Raw genomic sequence first — 19,556 nt, 5'->3', positions numbered from 1 at the left:
AAGTGAATTTTATTAAACATTATTTGAGTAGGCTGCTAGAAGATTTTGAAAAGGAACAATAAAAGCCATTTATTTAGAATCTCACTGTAATTTGGGAGGAATATTAAGTGAATTCAGCTGTGAGTGTACTTGGAGTTTTTTTTGTGTTCTGAATGAAGACTTAAAGATTTCCTTCATACTTATTTATAAACTATGCCAGTATTGAAACTGATTGAGTGATTGAGTAGAGGTATTCCCCGACCCAGTAGATAAACCATTTTTGCAAATTTGTCCAAAAGAGCAAAAAGAACACTGCCTGAGATGCTGCCGCACTGACAGAAGCAGGAGCTCCCGCCTCACCGAGGCACAGACGGGGCGCTGAAAGCAGACTCTCGGTGCGCAGGCATGGCGGGCCTGAGCTGTAATGCAGATACTTTCCTCTGTGAAGGCTAGTTGTTTTAATGAAATAATTTTGTATTTTAAGAAATGCACATATTTTACCATATTGAAAATTAGCAGCAGCATGTAACTCGGGCGTCCTTTTAAATTTCCAAACAGGATCTATTAAGACATGAACAAAACCAACTCAAGCTTATTAACATTAGTGACAAACTTTTAAAGAGAGGCACAAGTCAGAGTGTGACTCAAATGATTCTGAGTAAAATTGACTGGTCTTGCCAAGGTCATACTAGCACTGAATTTTATGTTGTTATTTTGACAGATCCAGGTTGACGAAGTCAGAAAGCTGGTATATTTTGAAGGCACCAAAGACTCTCCTTTAGAACATCACCTGTATGTGGTCAGTTATGTAAATCCTGGAGAGGTGACGAGGCTGACTGACCGTGGTTATTCGCATTCTTGCTGCATCAGCCGGGTATTAAGTCCCTGTTTGAAAAGGGTTTCCTGTCATATAAAAACCTCTGCTCGTGTAATACTCCTTTTTAGTAACGTGAAGAGTGAAACAGCCTGTGAAAACCTTAGCCTCAACTTTAGCATTGTGTATTCACATAACTGGTCAGACTGTTACCGCACTCCTGCTATAGCATCAGTGCAGATTTAGCAACAGATAGCCTTTTTTACTTTTCCCTGGGGGAAAAAATAATTGTTTTTCCTTTCTCTAGCATTGTGACTTCTTTATAAGTAAGTATAGTAACCAGAAGAATCCACACTGTGTGTCCCTTTACAAGCTGGCAAGTCCTGACGGTGACCCAACCTGCAAAACAAAAGAATTCTGGGCCACTATCTTGGATTCAGCAGGTACTCATTTTTCTGAACCCGATCTTAAGTAAGATTAGTACATTAGTACTCTACACCTGTGTCGTAGGTCCACATTTCCTGAACAGAGCCTTCCCACCTCTCACCACTGCCTGTCCTTCAGCTGCTGATTGATCCCATCCCTCCTACTCTATCAATTATCAAATAAGGCTGGTTACCTCCTACTCCAGGCAGGAGCAAACTGGAAGGCCTTTTTGAAAATAAGATTAAAATAATCAAGATAACAGCTAGGAAGTGATTTATTCACATGTTTGGATGATTTCCCAGGTAAACAACTGAACTCGAACGTCATACAGACTGAACTAGTAATATTCTTGAGCAGGGAAGCTGCAGCTTTAAGGAATACCCAGCTGATAGCTTTCTTAAACTTCTACCAGCACTTGCAATGGCCATCTTAATAGAAGATAAATCCTCATTTTGTATGGGAGTGAAGAGCACTGTGATTACCTGAATTTAAAATGCTTGATTTCTTAAATATAAACAGTGGACTAATATTTTATATTTTCTAACTCATTTTATACCCAAATCCTTTTTTCTGTTAGGTATTTTCACCCATAAATATCTCCTAAAGGGTTAAGAAATTAGTGCAAAACCACAAGGTATGGGTATGTTCTGATGTCCACAATTAGAATTGCTAATACGCTGATCTCTGCTTCGACTGGAACATCATCCAGTATACATAGACCCAGGAGAGGTCTGTGTAGCTTTGTAAAACCAAACACTGATCATGATTTTTTTTTCTGGGTTCTGATTAGGCTTATTCTCTAATGATCATAAAGAAATGTTTTTTGAGCACCTGCTGTGAGCAAGTTAAGTTAATTCATGCTTTCAGTTTCTCATCAGGTATATGGCTTAACCATCAATAAGTTATACAAGCTGAGTGCAAAGAATTTGTGTTCTGCATGTAAATACCTCCTGGGCTTCAAGGATTATTGATAATACTTTGTGTCTGCTTCTGAAATAGATAATTTGATATGTTCATTAGATTTCCTTTCTTAAATATGTCTATTTGTGTTTAATTTCTTGCTTATCATCTAAAGGAGAGATAGTTAGTTATTAGGGTAGTGGGTTTATGGTATTTTTTCCTTGCTCTCAGATTGCCAAGCCCCCATAAGAACTTTACAGAATGTGTTACCTCCTCCAGGTCCTCTTCCTGACTATACCCCTCCAGAAATTTTTTCTTTTGAAAGCACTACTGGATTTACATTGTATGGGATGCTGTACAAACCTCATGATCTACAACCTGGAAAGAAATACCCCACTGTGCTGTTTATATATGGTGGTCCTCAGGTAGGCATATTTATGTACATATGTGTATGTGTTTTTATTTTCTTCTTTTTAGATAATTTGTTATTTAAATGTCTGGTCAGTTGCTTAAGATTTGAGCATTGCTGAGCCTCTGCTATTACTGACTGTGGCTTATGCCCTTATTACCCAGTTTAGGAGTTTAGGAAGCTGGGTTTTGTTAGGTAGCAAATTTGAAAATCAGTGTCACTTTCTTTTTTTTGGCCATGCTGCTTTGCTGGTGGGATCTTAGTTCCCCAACCAGGGATTGAACCAGGGCCCTTGGCAGTGAAAGTGCAGAGTCTTAACCACTGGCTGCTGCTAAGTCGCTTCAGTCGTGTCCGACTCTGTGCGATCCCATAGATGGCAGCCCACCAGGCTTCCCCGTCCCTGGGATTCTCCAGGCAAGAACACTGGAGTGGTTGCCATTTCCTATTCACGGTGAGGACTATAACTGTCATGGGGAATGTAATAGTCATATCGGTTAGTAAATATGTTGTATTCTAGGTAGAGAACTTGTTTGGAAAATGATATTAAATAGTTAAATGTCTTGGTTATAAAAGAGTCTTAACAGATATTTTTGAAACCTTTGGTATCCTAATGAATTCCCCCTCTTCATTCTAAGGCCAGATCTCTCAAGCAAGCTATAATACTTTTATCAGCTAGTTAAGGCAGCTGCTGGAGAAGGAGATGGCAGCCCATTCCAGTACTCTTGCCTGGAGAATCCTGTGCACAGAGGAGCCTGGTGGGCTGCTGTCATAGGGTCTCACAGAGTCAGACACGACTGAAACGACTTAGCATGCATGCATGCATTGGAGAGGAAATGGCACCCCACTCCGGTATTCTTGCCTGGAGAATCCCAGGGACAGAGGAGCCTGGTGGGCTGCCATCTGTGGGGTTGCACAGAGTCGGAATGACTGAAGTGACTTAGCAGCAGCAGCAAGGCAGCTGCTAAATGGCACGAGTCCACATGTCACACAGCTTTTACATAGAGAAGCTGGAATTTAAACCCAGGGCTTCCCAGGTGGAATTAGTGGTAAAGAATCTGCCTGCCAATGCAGGAGACCCAAGACATGCAGTTTGATCCCTGGGTTGGAAAGATCCCCTTGAAGAGGACATGGCAACCCACTCTAGTATTCTTGCCTGGAGAACCCCATGGACAGAGGAACCTGGTGGGCTAGAGTCCATGGGGTCGCAAAGAGTCAGACGTAACTGAAGCAGCTTAATACCCCACATACTATTCTTCAGCACTGCAAGTTTACACCTTGATTTTCTTTTTTTTCTGCATTAAATATTAGCATGTGAATATTAAGGAAATTTTACTATCAGAGTAAAGTGTTTTGGGTAGGCTAGTTGGTTAACTGGTAATTTTTTTTTAAAGTTTAATCTTGGTTATATACCTCACATTGAGTCCCTAAAGAAGTTAGAAGTACACTATTTTTGTCCTAATATAACTCTCTCTCTTTTTTAAGGTTAATTTATTTTTGATGGTGCTGGGTCTCTGTTGCTGCACTCAGGCCTTCTGCAGGTCTGGCCAGCAGGGGCTCCTCTTTGCTGCGGTTGCGCAGGCTTCTGGCTGTGATGGCTCCTCTGGCCGCAGAGCACAGGTCTAGGTGCGCGGGCTCCCCAGCTCCAGGAATCGCGGCTCCTGGGCTCTGGAGCACGGGCTGAGGAGTTGTGGCACATGGACTTGCACCATGGCGTGTGGGGTCTTCCCAGACCAGGGATTGAACCTGTGACTCCCGCATTGGCAGGTGGATTCCTATCTACTGCACCATCAGGGAGGTCCAATTACAGCTCTAGAATTCAGTAAATACCCTATTTCATAGTTACATCCAGTTATTCAGATCTGGAAGTGTATCTAGGTCAAGTTATCCAAAACATAAAAGGTAGCTACATAAGCCATAACATCTCAGCAATGATGATCATATATCAACTTAAATCACTTTGCCATTGTTTAATGTGTTTTACAAACAAAACGTGATTTGCATTTACATAGTAGTTATCTACACATCAATTATGAATGAGTTAAATGAAACTTCTCTTAAAAACTTGGAAGCCAGATCTTTGTGAACTTAAAAAAAGGTATAATACAAAGAAATTCAGAGAAATTACAGGACATTCTTAAAAGCTTTACATGTTCTATTATTTAAGAAGGATGTTTCTTCTTCCCAATGAAGAAATGATATATGAGATATGTGAAAAACATACTATAAAAACTAGCTGGTTATCTAGATTTTTAAGACTAAAGGACTCCTTATATTAGTGAAGTGAAGTGAAGTTGCTCAGTCATGTCCGACTCTGTGACCCCATGGACTGTAGCCTGCCAAACTCCTCAGTCCATGGGATTTTCCAGGTAAGAGTTCTGGAGTGGGTTGCCATTTCCTTCTCCAGGGGATCTTCCCGACCCAGGGATTGAACCTGGGTCTCCCACATTGTAGGCAGACGCTTTACCAGGGAATCCCCCCTTATATTAGTAATTAAGTTTAAAAAGTCTAAGCCATATGGAAAGATAGTGTCACTAATCATTAGGGAAATGCAAATCAAAACCACAATGAGATAGCACTTTATACCCTTTAGAACAGCTCTTTTTTTTAATAAAAGGGAAAATAATAAATGTTGGTGAGGATGTAGGAAAACTGGAGCTCTACTTTGCTGATGGGAATGTAAAATGGTGCAGCTGCTGCGAAAAACAATATAGCAGCACTTCACAAATTTACACACAGAGTTACAGTCTGACCCGGCAGTCCCATCAGGCCACACACCCAAAGGGATTGGAAGCAGAGACTCAGAAGTTTGAGTTACAGGTATGCAGTGTCAGTTGCAACATCATTCACAATAGCCAAAAGATGGAAGCAACCCAGGGTCCATTGATAGACGAATGGGTAAACAAAATGTGATATATAAAGGAATATTATGCAGCCTTTAAAAAGGTTGAAATTCTGACTTATGCTACATGGATGAACCTTGAGGACATTATGCTAAGTGAAGTAAGCCAGGCACAAAAGGATAAATATTGTATTATTCCACTGGTGTGAGATACCCAGAAGAAGCAAATTCATAGAGATAGAAAGTAGAATAGAACTTGTCAGGGGCTGGGGGAGGGATAGGAAATTATTGTTTAAAGATTTGAAGTTTCTGTTTGAGATGATGAAAAGGCTCTGTAAATCAGTAGTGGTGGTGGTTGTACAACAGTGTGAATGTACTTAATACCACTAAAGTAGAGCTGTTTGTTTCTCAACGTGTTGTTTGGATGCATTCAAATTTGGTGAGCCCACAGGAAAATCTGGTATTCAGTCTGCAGGGAGATTTCACTCTTAAGACTTTGAGTGATAGGTTGGCACTTCAGCCCATTGGGAGATCATTCATCCTTGTGTTTGATAATAATTTTGATTAGTTATGAGAGACTCCTTAATGTAAGACCAGATCTTTCTACTAGCCCACAGTAACCTTGCAAAATTTGATTAAATCCTAAAAGTGATCCAAGCCTTTTTTTTTTTTCTTCCCTTGGTAGGTATTCAGATCAAAGTGGGAGTCTTTTTAAATAGGAACAGTGTCTCAATTCATAACATGAAAGGAATTACTTCCTGATTAAATTTGCAATGCCTGCAGTAGGATATAAGTGAAACCAAGGAAAGCAACAAATAATTCTATTTGAAGTTAAGACTTACTGCTTTAAACTTTTTATTGATAACAGTAGTGTTGTTTAAAAATGTTTATTTAACAAATACTTATGAGACTTCCTATGTGTCGGACACTGTTCTGCAAACATAAATGCATAAGAGAGGTTAAAATAGCAGAATACAGGTTTTAAAGAATTGATACTGAAGAAAACTTTCAAATTCTTGGTGCTAAAGGGCATTGTGTTTAAGTACCTTCTTCTAAGAAGAAGCAGGCCTTGAGGCTGCAAAGGCAGAAATACTGGCTCTGGGGGAAAATGTTCTTATCAGGCAACTGAGGCCATCTTCGGTGATTTACAGCAGGCAAAGAAGTGAGTTAATTTTCTTACATGTTCGTATTTGTGTTCTTCTAGGCTTACTACTTCTTTTTGCAGCTACCTTCCTTTAAAAACAAGCACCTTTGCCCACCAAACACCTCTTCCCAAGGTAGAAAGGAAAACCATCATTCTCTATTTTTCATTCATTCATTCAGCAAATAGTCACTGAGCACCTGTTATGTACCAAGCAGTATTCTAGGCAAAGAGGATAACCACAGTGAACAAGTCAGACTAATGCCCCACCCTCATGAAGATTAATGAGGAAAATAAGATAAATTATGTAACTTCATATAATGGAAGTGTTATGAGTAATTGTTGAGAAGGAAGATAACAAAGTGACTAAAATGAGGGTTCTGATCGGAAGGTCAAGGAAGCTCTCGAGGTTGCAGAGGATGAGAAGGGATGAGCCATGTTAAAATTGCTGAGGGAAGAGCCAGTCTCAAGGTCCCGGGGTGAGAACCAACTCGATATAGTCGGTAGGAAGACTAGAATACAGTGCTCAAGGGGGAGAAATGGTGTGAGATGAGGCGAGAGAGAAGAGCCAGGGACTAAGTAATGTAGGGTCTCGAAGGCAGTGGTAAGGAGTTTAGATCTTACTCTGATCTAAATGCCCTGCCATTAGAAGGAGCCAAGATATAAAGTCATACCTGATTTACATTTTTAAAACATTGTTCTGTTACTGTGAGAATAGACTATATGGAGGACAAGTATAGAAACAGAAAGACCTGTTTGGCAGTTGTTACAGTGGTAACTAAACATCCAGAAGTTCAAAAGGAAGATTTTTTTGTACACGCCCACCTCCAGTCTAGCCCAGTAAATGATCAGTAGATGTTTATTGAGTGAAGATAGCGTCAATTCTTATTTTAATTCCTGACTAACTTGGTTTTCCCAATTGTTTCCACCAGAGAATGCTTTCTCAATTTTGCCAGAATCCATTTTTTGTTTATTATCTGTCTTTGTTGTTGCGGTTTAGTCCCCCAGTTGTGTCTGACTCTTTGCGACCCCATGGATTGCAGCACGCCAGGCCTCCCTGTCCCTCACCATCTCCTGGAGTTTGCCCAAGTTCATGTTCATTGTATCGGTGATGCCTTCCAGCCGTCTCTTCCTCTGATGCCCTCTTCTCCTTCTGCCCTCAATCTTTCCCAGCATCAGGGACTTTTCCAGTGAGTCATCTGTTTGCGTCAAATGGCCAGAATACTGGAGCTTCAGCTTCAGTCCTTCCAGTGAATATTCAGGGTTGATTTTCCTTAAGATTGACTGGTTTGTCCCAGCTTCTGGCACCAAGAAACGGAACAAAACAAAAGATTGGTTTGATCTCTTGCTGTCCAAGGGTCTTCTCCAGCACCGCAGTTGAAGGCATCAGTTCTTTGGCATTCTACCTTCTTTATGGTCCAGCTCTCACAATCGTACGTGACCCCTGGGAAGACCATAGCCTTGACTGTACGGACCTTTGTCGGCAGAGTAATGTCCCTGCTTTTCAACACGCTGTCTAGGTTTGTCATAGCTTTCCTGCCAAGAAGCAACTGTCTTATGGTTCCATGGCTGCAGTCACCGTCTGCAGTGATTTTGGAGCCCAAGAAGAGGAAATCTGTCACTGCCTCCACCTTTTCCCCTTCTGTTTACCATGCAGTAATGGGTCTGGATGCCATGATCTTAGTTTTTTAAATATTTAATCTTAAGCCAGCTCTTATTCTCTCCTCCTTCACCCTCATCAAGAGGCTCTTTAGTTCCTCTTTGCTCTTAGTGTCCACCAAAACCTTAAGCTTCTGTAGTTTTTTGCCCATTAGTTAAAGTCTTCTTTTCACTGGAGAGTTTACTTCTGTTGAAGCACTAAACTGCATTTAATTTCTCAGTCATTTTGAAGTATAGTTTCTAGGGTGCTAAAGTTTTTTAAGAATTATCTTACCTTTTGCACTGATCTGTGTAACAGGAAAAAGTAAGCTGACTGGTCACAGTATTTTATTAAAGTACTTAAGTTTTCCCTCTACTGGTCAGAGACAATCCCGGAAGATACAACTAGGGAGAAAAAAAAAATGGTCCTTCCGTCATTTGAAGGGTGCATTTCTTTCTCAAGGTAGAAGTAATCATTTTAGTAACTTTTTTTATGGAATAGACTAAATCATTTATCTTATAGTAGTTAATATCTAGATTATAATTTTGAAGTCTGTAATTGTTCATTAATCCTCTGAACTTTGCATGTGAAGTTAAGAAAGAAAAGAAATAGCATAAACATGAAAAGATTTAAGTTAATTTAAAAATATATCAGGGAAGGGGAAAGAGGGAGTTTAAACAGTGACCATAAAAAAAAATCTGCATTATGCAAGATGAATAAGTTCTAGAGATCTGCTGTGCAAAATTGTCCTGTATGATTAACAAAACAGTATTGCACACTTAAATTTTTAGGAGGGTCCATTTTATGTGTTCTTGCCACAAGAAAATAATTTCATTTTATAGGCAAAATAATACTTAAAATGTAAGCTTTCTGTTTTTAGCAGCATCCTGCCTCTCTAATTTGCTTTTGTGTGCTACCATAGAATACATTTCACTGAAGTTGTTCTTCTTCCTCAGGTGCAGTTGGTGAATAATCGGTTTAAAGGAGTGAAGTACTTCCGACTGAACACCCTGGCCTCTCTGGGCTATGTGGTTGTGGTGATAGACAACAGGGGGTCCTGTCACCGAGGGCTTAAATTTGAAGGCGCCTTTAAGTATAAAATGGTGTGTGAGCATACCAGCGTTTCTCTTTTACAGACGTTTGCATTTTTTGGTGCTTTGTTTGATGTGAAACCCCAGAGACAGAAACGGGGGAAGGGGCTGTGCGTTAGTGTGCACCTGCACATGTGTGAGCCTGTGTCTGGGGGTGGGAGGGAAGGTGCCACCCGATGCTCACTAGGCGATTCCAGCCTACCTATGTGTAGCTTTGTGGAGCTGAGATAGAGCCACTTTTACATAGAAACCCCTCTCTTTCTATTTTTTATGTCCAGTTTAGCCAGAAGGCATCACATTTAGTTTTCAGCATCCTGTACACTATTAAGAGGAATAATTGAGATTTGTTCTGTCCTCTGTGAAGAGAGAAACCAACTGGTTAGTGCCTTCCTTGTGACAAGCCTCTTTCTCTCTACAGGAAGCTTTAAATGCTACCTTTTAGAGATGCCCAATGTCCTTTCTGCTGCTTTGGGAAATGATGAGAATCCGATGTTCCTTTTGCACAGTAAGGCAGTTACTGTGTTTGCCAGTGTATTGGACATGCTGAGTAAGACATGGGGATTTTCTCCCACAGCCAGTTCTTTGACCTTATGTTGTATTCTCATGTAAGTTTTTGTTTTTATTTTTGTTTTTGGCTCAGTGAAGTGAGATTGTGTGCACTGGCAGGCCTAGTAATACAGATAGGGTGGTGGTGATAGGAATTAGGACTATATAGGACTTTAAAGAAATTTTATGTTCAATTCCTAGAGGTATATAATGGGGAAAGAGGAGGACAAGACCTTAAGAGTGATTCCTTCCACTTTATTGCATTCAATTTAAAGAGAAGTAAAATTAGTCATCCACCTAAGGGGGCTAATTTTTCATCTTTGGGTATAGGAAGGCTTGTTACAAGGAAGATGCTGACCTCTTAGCAGACAACAGAACAAATGGAAATGGGAAATACCCATATGACAAAGGACATTTTGGGTTGCAGTAGGAAAGAACTTTGTGACTAAGGGGTAACTAAACTCTAGGACAGGCTAGCAACAGAAGCTGTAGACTCCTATCTCTAAATAGAGTTAAAAAATTTTTTTCCAAGCCACAGAATCTCAATCAATAATAAGTTCTTTTGTAAAAAATAAAAAACCACAGGTGTTTTTAGTAAGAACTTCTGTCAGCTTTCAAAACACTCTTATAATGAGATTTTTATTTTATCAGAATCAGTGAAATGTTCTCCCTTTTTTGACAGGGTCAAATAGAAATTGACGATCAAGTGGAAGGACTCCAGTATCTTGCCTCTCAATATGATTTCATTGACTTAGATCGTGTGGGCATCCATGGCTGGTCCTATGGAGGATACCTGTCCCTAATGGCGTTAATGCAGAGGTCAGATATCTTCAGGGTATGTGATTTCCTATGGTATTTCTTTTGCAATAAGGGTAGAATTTTCTATAAATTGAGATACAAGAAAAGAACCAATTTTCTGAAGTTGACAGTATTATGAAATGTTAGGGTTTGTGTGTTTAACAGCCATGAGAAATAATAGACTTGTCAACTTGTGGGATATATATTTATATTTCTTTATCTGTATATATCTGTATAAAATACTTGTCAGCTTGATCAGTTATTAGCTATTAACAGACGTATGCCAGATATTACGGGAGATAGTCATGATTAGTAAAACCCACATTCGTATTGGGTTGTGCTTATTTGTTTAATTATTGGGCTACAACCTCTGAGGGCAGGGATCTATCTGCCCTATACTGTATCCTCAGAGCCAAGCACAATGCTTGGTGCATAGTAGGTCCTAAGTAAATCTGTACCAGATGAATAAACTACTAAATATATAAGCAGTGATTACAACTTTATAAACAATGTCTTAGAAAAATATGTTAGAAAAAAGATGCTAAAAACTGTTAAGAAAATGGAAATAATGAGTAGTGTTTTTCTTATTTCATTAACATGATTTTTACAGTGGAAATTATTTATTTTTAGAAATAAAAGTGATAGGGTTTTTGTATATTCAGATAATCTTTGTTTATAATAACCACAGAACGAACTCTGAATACTGCCATAATTTCCCCAGGCTTGCAAGAAAGTAATTACTTGTCAAGAAAGTAATTACAATATTTAAATATAAAACTGTTTGGGAGCCTTAAAATGAGACAAGTGTTTAGTACGTAAATATATTTCATTCATTGTTTTAAATTCTGTACTGCCAACAGAAGCTAAAAAAACAAAAAAGAAGAAAATGACTGCTCTCCCTATGCAAAGCCGACACTTGCCCCGTATTTTTTCCCCAGCTTATACTGAGGTGTTCCTATGTTCTAGTTCACCTCCTCTTCTAGTGGAGACTCTCATGTTTATGTTTCATCCGGCCCAGGTTAAGGATTTAGTGTGTGGCACCTCTGGAACATGAAGCTAGCTGACTCATTAAGTATCAAGTTCTTGACCTTGGCATTCCCCTTTGATTTTCTGAGTTGCCTGAGACCATAATTGTGAGGCTAAAGCCTAAAGATAATTTTAGCCTATAAATTTGCAGTTACAGACTCTCAGTGTTAACCATTCTTTTCTGAACCACACTTGACTGTCACTGTTATCTTATGTAGGTTGCTATTGCTGGGGCCCCAGTCACTCTGTGGATCTTCTATGATACAGGCTACACGGAACGTTATATGGGTCACCCTGACCAGAATGAACAGGGCTATTACTTAGGATCTGTGGCCATGCAAGCAGAAAAATTCCCCTCTGAGTAAGTTCAAGCTTTAAAATTAAAATTGTAAATTTAAAATAGTATTTTTTAAGATTGTCTTTAATAATAAGGAAAGCTACAAATATGACAAAAATAAAACTAATATTTTATGGATTACTGGAAGGCATGGCTGTTTTCTTAAAGCTGAATTATAGGCCAGTTCATATAATTTGGGTTTTTTAGCAAGTTATATTTGAAGCAATTGCTGAAGTGCTAAAAGAAGCTTATTAATTAAGTATACCACTGTTTCCCTGGAGGAGGGCATGGCAACCCACTCCAGTATCCTTGCCTAGAGAATGTCCGTGGACAGAGGAGCCTGGCGGGCTACAGTCCATGGGGTCGCAAAGAGTTGGACACAACTGAGCGACTAACCACAGCACAGCACCGCTGTTTCCCAGTGGAGAAAATCCCGCTGCTGCTTACATGTATTTTACAAAGAGCACATGTGATTGTTCTTTTTCTAGGGACATGCTATAATTATTGATGTATGCTAATATCTTAATAGGAAATTGAACACATGATTTACTTTTTTTCATTACATGTAGCATCTGGTTAATATATTACTAATTTAATGTTGAAATGTTGAATCCTTATTCTAACATTACAGTATAAGGAAGTTATTGTAGTAGGTTATGGTTAGTTTTAACAAGTTTAGTAGTTTTCCCAAATACTCTATTTTACCTCATCCTCTGATATTTCCATTTCTCCAGACCAAATCGTTTACTACTCTTACATGGGTTCTTGGATGAGAATGTTCATTTTGCACACACCAGTATATTACTGAGTTTTTTAGTGAGGGCTGGAAAGCCATATGATTTACAGGTGAGTTCTTTTAATTTTCTGATTAAAATAGTCATCATTCATGATTAGTTACTTTGGAATATAATAAACGATGGAATGAAGTTGAATTTTCAGCTGTGGCCACTCTCTGCTTAAGAGAACTGAAATAATAGGCATAGTTAGCAGTGCCTCTAGCTGGATAAAAGTTAAGATTCTGTTGAAGTCAGGATGAAGATTGGCCTGTCCGATTACATGACTTGTGTATCTGTATCTGCTTTCAGTTTGTAATCGTGGACAAGATGACAGGAGTCCATTCACTATCCTCCTTTGCTTTTCTTCTTCCCCTTGGAAGGGTGAGGAAATGCTACTTGATTTCATTGTTGTAAAGAATTTTTAGGACCTGGGTATATGGTCTTTTAATTTTCTTCTATTTTATATTGACACTGGCTCAGAAACCAAAAGTTACCCACCTCCATTGCTCCATTATTAAAAAAAAAAAAAGCTTTTAAGAGAAACTGTTCTTCCTTTTCTTCCTTGTTTCTACTCCTTACATGGATTATATGCTCATAAGAAATGAAAAATAATTACTTTTCCTTCTTTTATGTTTCAGTTGACATTTATGTAGGTAAACTATGAGATATTTAGCTATAACATCAGTTTTCAAGGGTCTCAGGACCCTTTTATATACCAAAAAGTTTTTGTTTACATGAGTTATGTCTATGAGTATTGCTGTTATATTGACTAAGAAAATCTTAAAATATTTATTTAGTTAACAATGATAAACTATTATTACATGTTAGCACAGATCACATTTTTTTTATGGGTGAAAAACAATTTAAAGTTTACTGAGAAAGTATTGTCTTACATATTTGTAAATCCCTTTAATATCTAGCTTAATAAGAAATACACCTCAATGCTCATATCTACTTCCATGTATAGTCTGTTGTGAAATGTTGTTTTGGCTAAAGTAGATGAAGAAATTTTGGCCTCACAAAATACCTAGCTAAGAAATGGAAGTAATATTTTAGCTTTTTCAGATCATAATGGCTATTCTTTGTTGCTACACTAAAACTGGACAAATGGTAGTTTGTTGAAGGTTAGTTATAGTGTGGAATCCGAAGCCATATCTGTAAACTTTTCATGCTCTGTTATAGTCTGCTGGATGGATCTTGTATTTCAGATGCATCTTTTATCCATGCATTGGTCATCTGGAAAACACTGGTTCACTTCTAAGTGTTGACTTATTTCATCATACAATATTTTTAAAATCACATACATTAATACTACCACTGATCCCAATAGTAAGTCTTCCAGGTATTGGGAAACTCATGAAATAGTAGTGGTAGATGCAAGTTTTCCAAAATTCTAATTTTCACTTAAAATCTTGAAATTTATCACTAGCAACAGATACTGTCAATGTTGACTTTGAAGTAGCCAGCTCACATTATTTTTGAGAAGATGTTTGCCAAGTAGTCAAGTCTGAATCACCATAGATGTCTTTTTTTCAAGTGAGAAAACAGAGTTCCATTTATAAGCTCAGTTTTAAAAACCCTGGCAATCCAGTGGTTAAGACGCCACACTTCCAGTGCAGGGGGCGTGGGTTCGATCCCCGGTTGGGGACTTAAGAGCTTGCATGCCTCAAGGCACAGATAAAAGAAAGAAAACTCAGTTGTACAAGTCTTTTCCTTCAGACATCCTGTAGCAGAAGTGCATTATGCATTCTGCCCATTTTATCACCACATAATATAAAAAGACCTCTGATCAAGGGTTGCAATTTAATAAAATTCTAAATTTTACTTCTACTTAAATGAAGCTGGCATTTTTCCTCATTTACTAAAGTGTATGTCACTGATTTGATTCATGCTGAGGCACCAGCAGTTTATCCACCATTGCCTTTCATTATCAGTGCAGATGCCAACACAGTGAATAAAGCCTTATTCTTTAATGTCTTAGTTTTGTTCTGAAAGTAGTTTTGACCCTGTGTATCCCTTGAAAGGGTTTCTGAAGACTCCAGGAGTCTGCAAACCACACTTGGAGAAGCATTGATCCCTTCTGTAAGCTTAGTAGTACACAGGGAATTACAAAAAGAAGAGGGACTTCCGGCGGTTCAGTCAGTGGTTGAGATGCCCACTTCCAGTGCAGGGGGCGTGGGTTCCTACCTCGCACAGGAACTAAGAGCCTGTGCATTGTGGGGTGTGGCCAAAAAAGTTTTTTTTAATAATATTAAAAAAATTAAAGGAGAGGGCTCTTTACATTGGAGGTGTGTATGCAGTATCTTGGAGAAGCTCTACTCCATGTTACTAATCCTGTTGAAAATCTCTGGAAAGCTTTGGAAGGAGATACTAAGTTCTTATTTTTTGTATTTTGATTTTGTTGTTTTTTAAGATCTATCCTCAGGAGAGACACAGCATAAGGGTTCCTGAATCTGGAGAACATTATGAACTGCATCTTTTGCACTACCTTCAAGAAAACCTTGGATCACGTATTGCTGCTCTGAAAGTGATATAATTTTGACCTGTGTAGAACTCTGGTATACACTGGCTGTTTAACCAAATGAGGAAGTTTAAATTTAATCAATAGAGAATTGATCATCACATTTTGGTACTTGCCACATAACATCTACTTCTGAAAGTATATCTGGTGCCATGCAGGTGTTTACAGCTTGTGGGTAGTAATCTAATACCTTAACCATACACACACACAATTAAATGACACATGTTTCTACGGGACCCAGCAATACCTTGAGAATCACTGAAAGAAATAAGACATTAGCACCATGTATTCATGCTACCTTATTTTCATTTTTAATAACATTATGAAACCTCATGGACTTAGTGTATTTTTACAGTATACTTCTGAGTTTGTTAAAATATGATGATATTAGTCATTGGCTTGGTTCAATTCCAGAATCTCTGACTAGTTACAGATTTGATAGCACTTAAATGTAATTGAATAGCTTCTGCTTCATTGCTTGGGGTGTATCCAGCATGTTATAAACTAATCACTATTAAACCTATGACTTAACCAATCATTAATGATTGTTCAAGGTTAAGTTAGTGGCCTCCTAAAGACACTTACTTTGTTTCATTCAAACTCTGACCAGTTTTTAGCCAATTTAAATTGTATCTAGTATAAATGGTTCTCTTTGATGATATGAACCAGTGGGTTTTTCTTTTCACATAAAGGCAAGTAACTGTATATGTAGCATGATTATAATATTGATAATTACAGGCAGGAAAATTTTAATCAGATAATTAGAGCTTAAATGTTTGCAGGCAGTTCCTTTCCCTTTGGGAAAAAAAAAATATACATTCACTCGTATTCTTCAGAAAATTTAGTGGTGCCATTTTCCATTGGGTATTTCCACGTTGAAATGTTCCAGAGTTTTAGGGCAATGGAAGGGAATTTTGGTGGAGTCGGGGAGACCAGGGTGTGGAGAATGGCAAGGAGAGTAGAAGGCAAGGGACTACTTAAGAACTAAGCAGAAGCATAATCTGACCAAAAATACTCATGGAAAAGTTTAAGAATTGAAATTTAAACTCCTAGAATATTAGCTAAGGAAACCAGAATTGAGAAATCACTCTCTTGCCAACAGTTACAGACTAACATTATTCAGGGGAAGAAAAGCTGCTTACAGTTACTTTTACATTTCTAATTCTAATTTTTTGTTATTTTCTTCTTAATTTTGGAAGCCTTACAAATTGAAACTTTCTCTAACCTTTATAAATTATTTGAGCATCATTTAAATATTGTGATCTTAAAATACAGAGGTTTCCAGACAACCTCTTTACTATAAACTGATCCCCAGCCAGCCATGACTCTCTTTTTCAGTGTTCAAAGCTGATAAGCGATTTCTTGAATGGTCATGACATTTTCCTGATTGAGCCCTCACGCTTGACTATTACGGGAGCTCATGGCGCTGATTGGTGCTGATTGGGATCTGTCACCCTAGAATCATAGGTGCTAGCTGGGTCACATTGGAGCTAGTGTCAGAGAAGGCACCCAAGAGTTTGACCCTTTTTAGCACAAGCCTCAATGTTTGGAAAGTCGTTATCAGTACTTCTAAACAGTGTTCCAAAAGAAAAAAATTTTACTCTCTCTCACCATTACAGAGTGAATAGATTCCTATCCTAGAGAGCACAGCCTCCATTAGTAAGGATAGCTGTGCTTGAGATGTGGACTTCATCTTTGAGGGCCACGTGGGAGGTGGGAGAGGTCCAGAGATGGCAGGGTGACCTGGTGGTTCTGTCCGTGGAGGGGGATTGGGTTTTGCTGTTTTTGTATTTATACTGTATTATAGATACCACACTTTTCCCTATGACTGTATATGTATTGATTTTCTTGTTTATGATATTTTCCCATGCTGAGATATGTTTATATTCTTTTCAATGTTAAATTAAATTGATTTGGGTAATATTCTTCCCCAAAAAAGTATTTTCCCCCATGACTAAAGTTTGTATCTGATTACTGAAGATGATTTTTGTTTGTGGACCTAGTTGGCCTCCGAGGATATATCCTTATATAACATGCAAAGTAGAAATGGTATACAGTAGCTTTTAGACAGCTGTTCATTTGAAACCTCTTACCCAGTATAGCTATGTTTTCAAAATGACATCTCGTATTTTACCAAAACAAACCTTAAAGGAACCTCATGGACTCTCAGATTCACAGGTATTTTCCTTTTGCATCTTGCCATCTGCTTTCCTCTCATCACAAGGAATGTTTCTGTTATCATTCCCTGTCAGTCAGTCAAAGGCCATTCTCCTTCTATAGAGGGGGGAAATACCTGACTGAATTTGCATGCAGAAAGACAACTTGACTGAATTTGATTTTTAAAATCAATGTGAAAAACATAGTCAATTCAGGCAATCTGTAGAAACTTCACTAAAACTATTTCTACCCTGTGTACGGGCAACAAACTAAAAGTCAAGAGTATAGCAGCAATTTTAGTGAGAACCAAAAACGCTAGGTTAAACACCAAGGGGGAGTTTTGCAGGTTTGATCATTGAGTGCACTTGAACAACCATCAGGTAGGTATGGTTGCTTGTGTGTTGAGCAGTGAGACTCTTGAACCTCACTCTTAGAAATTTGGATTTGGTTGATTAAGTGAAGACCAGGAATCTGTATTTCTAACAAGCGTTCCAGGTGACTCTAAAGCAAGTCATTTGTGGGGCTATTTTAAGAAGTAGGACTGAGTTGGATTAAGAAAATAATAGGTGATTTTTACACTGGACTGATTTTCAAGAACCTAAAACAATAGTCAAGATAGCTCCTCATACAATAATTATTGGCCATTTTTTCACTCTGAAAGAAGCAGAAGGTATCATTAACTGTATCTCCCCTTGGTCTGGAGATTAATTTTGGAATGAAGGTTTTTCCCTCTTGCTATTCCTGGCTTGTTTCCAGTGCCTCATACATAAGAGGAAGAAGTCACAATGCATGCATGATTTTTCAAAAGAATGAGGTAATAGATACTGATGCTTACTTTTACTTGTTTTATTTCTTAAAGAAAAGTGTATCCCACCTCTCTGTAACATTGTTCTCTCTTTAGGTGGAATGATTCCTATGAGATCTCTCATTATAGAATTACAGAACTTTCAAGCTATTATATCTTTGATATAATCTGATGTTCTCATTTTTTAGAGGAGGAACCTCCATATAGAGAGGAGAAAATACGCCCATGGCCACACAGCCCCTTAGTTAGTGCTCCATCCAGATATTCCAACTCATGGTAGTTAAATGATATGTAGAAAAGGCAAATTTTTAAAGAAGTATTTATTAATATATTCCTATGAAACATTTTAAAGATAACATAAAATGGTTAATTCTTCCATTCTGAAGTAAATGCTAAGCATGCTTATTAATGAAGCAGTACTTCTAATTAGTATACGACATTCTGAAGTTAATTAAAATTGTTACACTCAACGTGTCTTCCTCGGTGTAGTGGGAGGCTTGGGGCTTGGGATATAAAGTGCTTGTTTAAGCCTAGGAACCCAAATTAGAGCCATTTAAAGTAAGCAAAGCAACATGGCCATATCTAAACTAAGATACGGAAGCTGAGTGTCCGTTCCCAGCAGACATAGGAGACTTTTCTGACTTTCACCTTCCCACAGCCCAACCTCGCCTATCCATCTTGCAGCCTAAAATGTGGAGGCATGTTAGTGCAAGGTGCTGGCTCCAGTTTTTTCTTACTTTGTCAAAAGACAGTTCTAGGTAATCATTTAAGAAGTCCCTCACAGAGAGAGAGAAGTAGTGTTTGTATGTTTGTTTTTAAATAACCCAAATACAAATTTATGTTGTATTCAGCACAATTGGAGTTTAGGTCTTTAATTTTAGAACATAAAGTGCCTGCTGTTTTAAGCATTGACTTGTATAAAAAGAACTGCATGTCTCACTCCAGTAAGTTTATGGGTTTTCTCATTTTCAGCTACATGGCTTTTAATCATGTAAAGTGAAACATTAGTTTTGTTGCATTTTATTACAGGTTCTTTGTTGCAATAAAGATGCTGCTAAAATTAATTGATGTAAATGTCCCTTTTTTGCCCATTCCACATTTGTACATGCTTGCCTTGACTAGTGGCAACCGTGACTGGTTAAAACACACAAACAAGATCATGTGCTTGCAGTGGAGAATGGAGACTGCAAGGTGATTGATTACATGTGGTTTCTAGTATAGATACTAACCAAAGATACATCCAGGCTTCCTTGATAGTTCAGTTGGTAATCTGCCTGCAATGCAGGAGACCCTGGTTCAATTCCTGGGTCAGGAAGATCCCCTGGAGAAGGGATAGGCTACCCACTCCAGTA

The 19,556-nt window shown here is 38.3% G+C and overlaps 1 protein-coding gene across 7 annotated transcripts in view; it reads left to right on the top strand.

The window, feature by feature from the left end:
• The window catches only part of DPP8 (dipeptidyl peptidase 8), a 55,359-nt gene extending 36,091 nt beyond the window's left edge, over window positions 1–19,268 (top strand). For 5 of the 7 annotated variants that reach the window (XM_043470824.1, XM_043470823.1, XM_043470820.1 and 2 more), the window contains exons 14-22: window positions 701–853; window positions 1,101–1,236; window positions 2,399–2,544; window positions 9,104–9,250; window positions 10,467–10,619; window positions 11,827–11,969; window positions 12,680–12,791; window positions 13,031–13,102; window positions 15,135–19,268. In XM_043470824.1, the coding sequence (XP_043326759.1) occupies window positions 701–853; window positions 1,101–1,236; window positions 2,399–2,544; window positions 9,104–9,250; window positions 10,467–10,619; window positions 11,827–11,969; window positions 12,680–12,791; window positions 13,031–13,102; window positions 15,135–15,257 (1,185 nt within the window). In that variant the 3' untranslated portion in view covers window positions 15,258–19,268. The remainder of the gene's footprint in view (window positions 1–700; window positions 854–1,100; window positions 1,237–2,398; window positions 2,545–9,103; window positions 9,251–10,466; window positions 10,620–11,826; window positions 11,970–12,679; window positions 12,792–13,030; window positions 13,103–15,134) is intronic. The other 2 variants (XM_043470827.1, XM_043470826.1) reach the window with 1 other exon arrangement.
• The last annotated feature ends 288 nt before the right edge of the window (window positions 19,269–19,556 follow it).

Source organism: Cervus canadensis, chromosome 6 (genome assembly GCF_019320065.1).
Source record: "Cervus canadensis isolate Bull #8, Minnesota chromosome 6, ASM1932006v1, whole genome shotgun sequence".
In the NCBI taxonomy this organism is placed as follows: Eukaryota; Metazoa; Chordata; class Mammalia; order Artiodactyla; family Cervidae; genus Cervus; species Cervus canadensis.
Note: the sequence above shows the minus strand (reverse complement) of the source record. Positions and strands in the feature narration are given on the sequence as shown.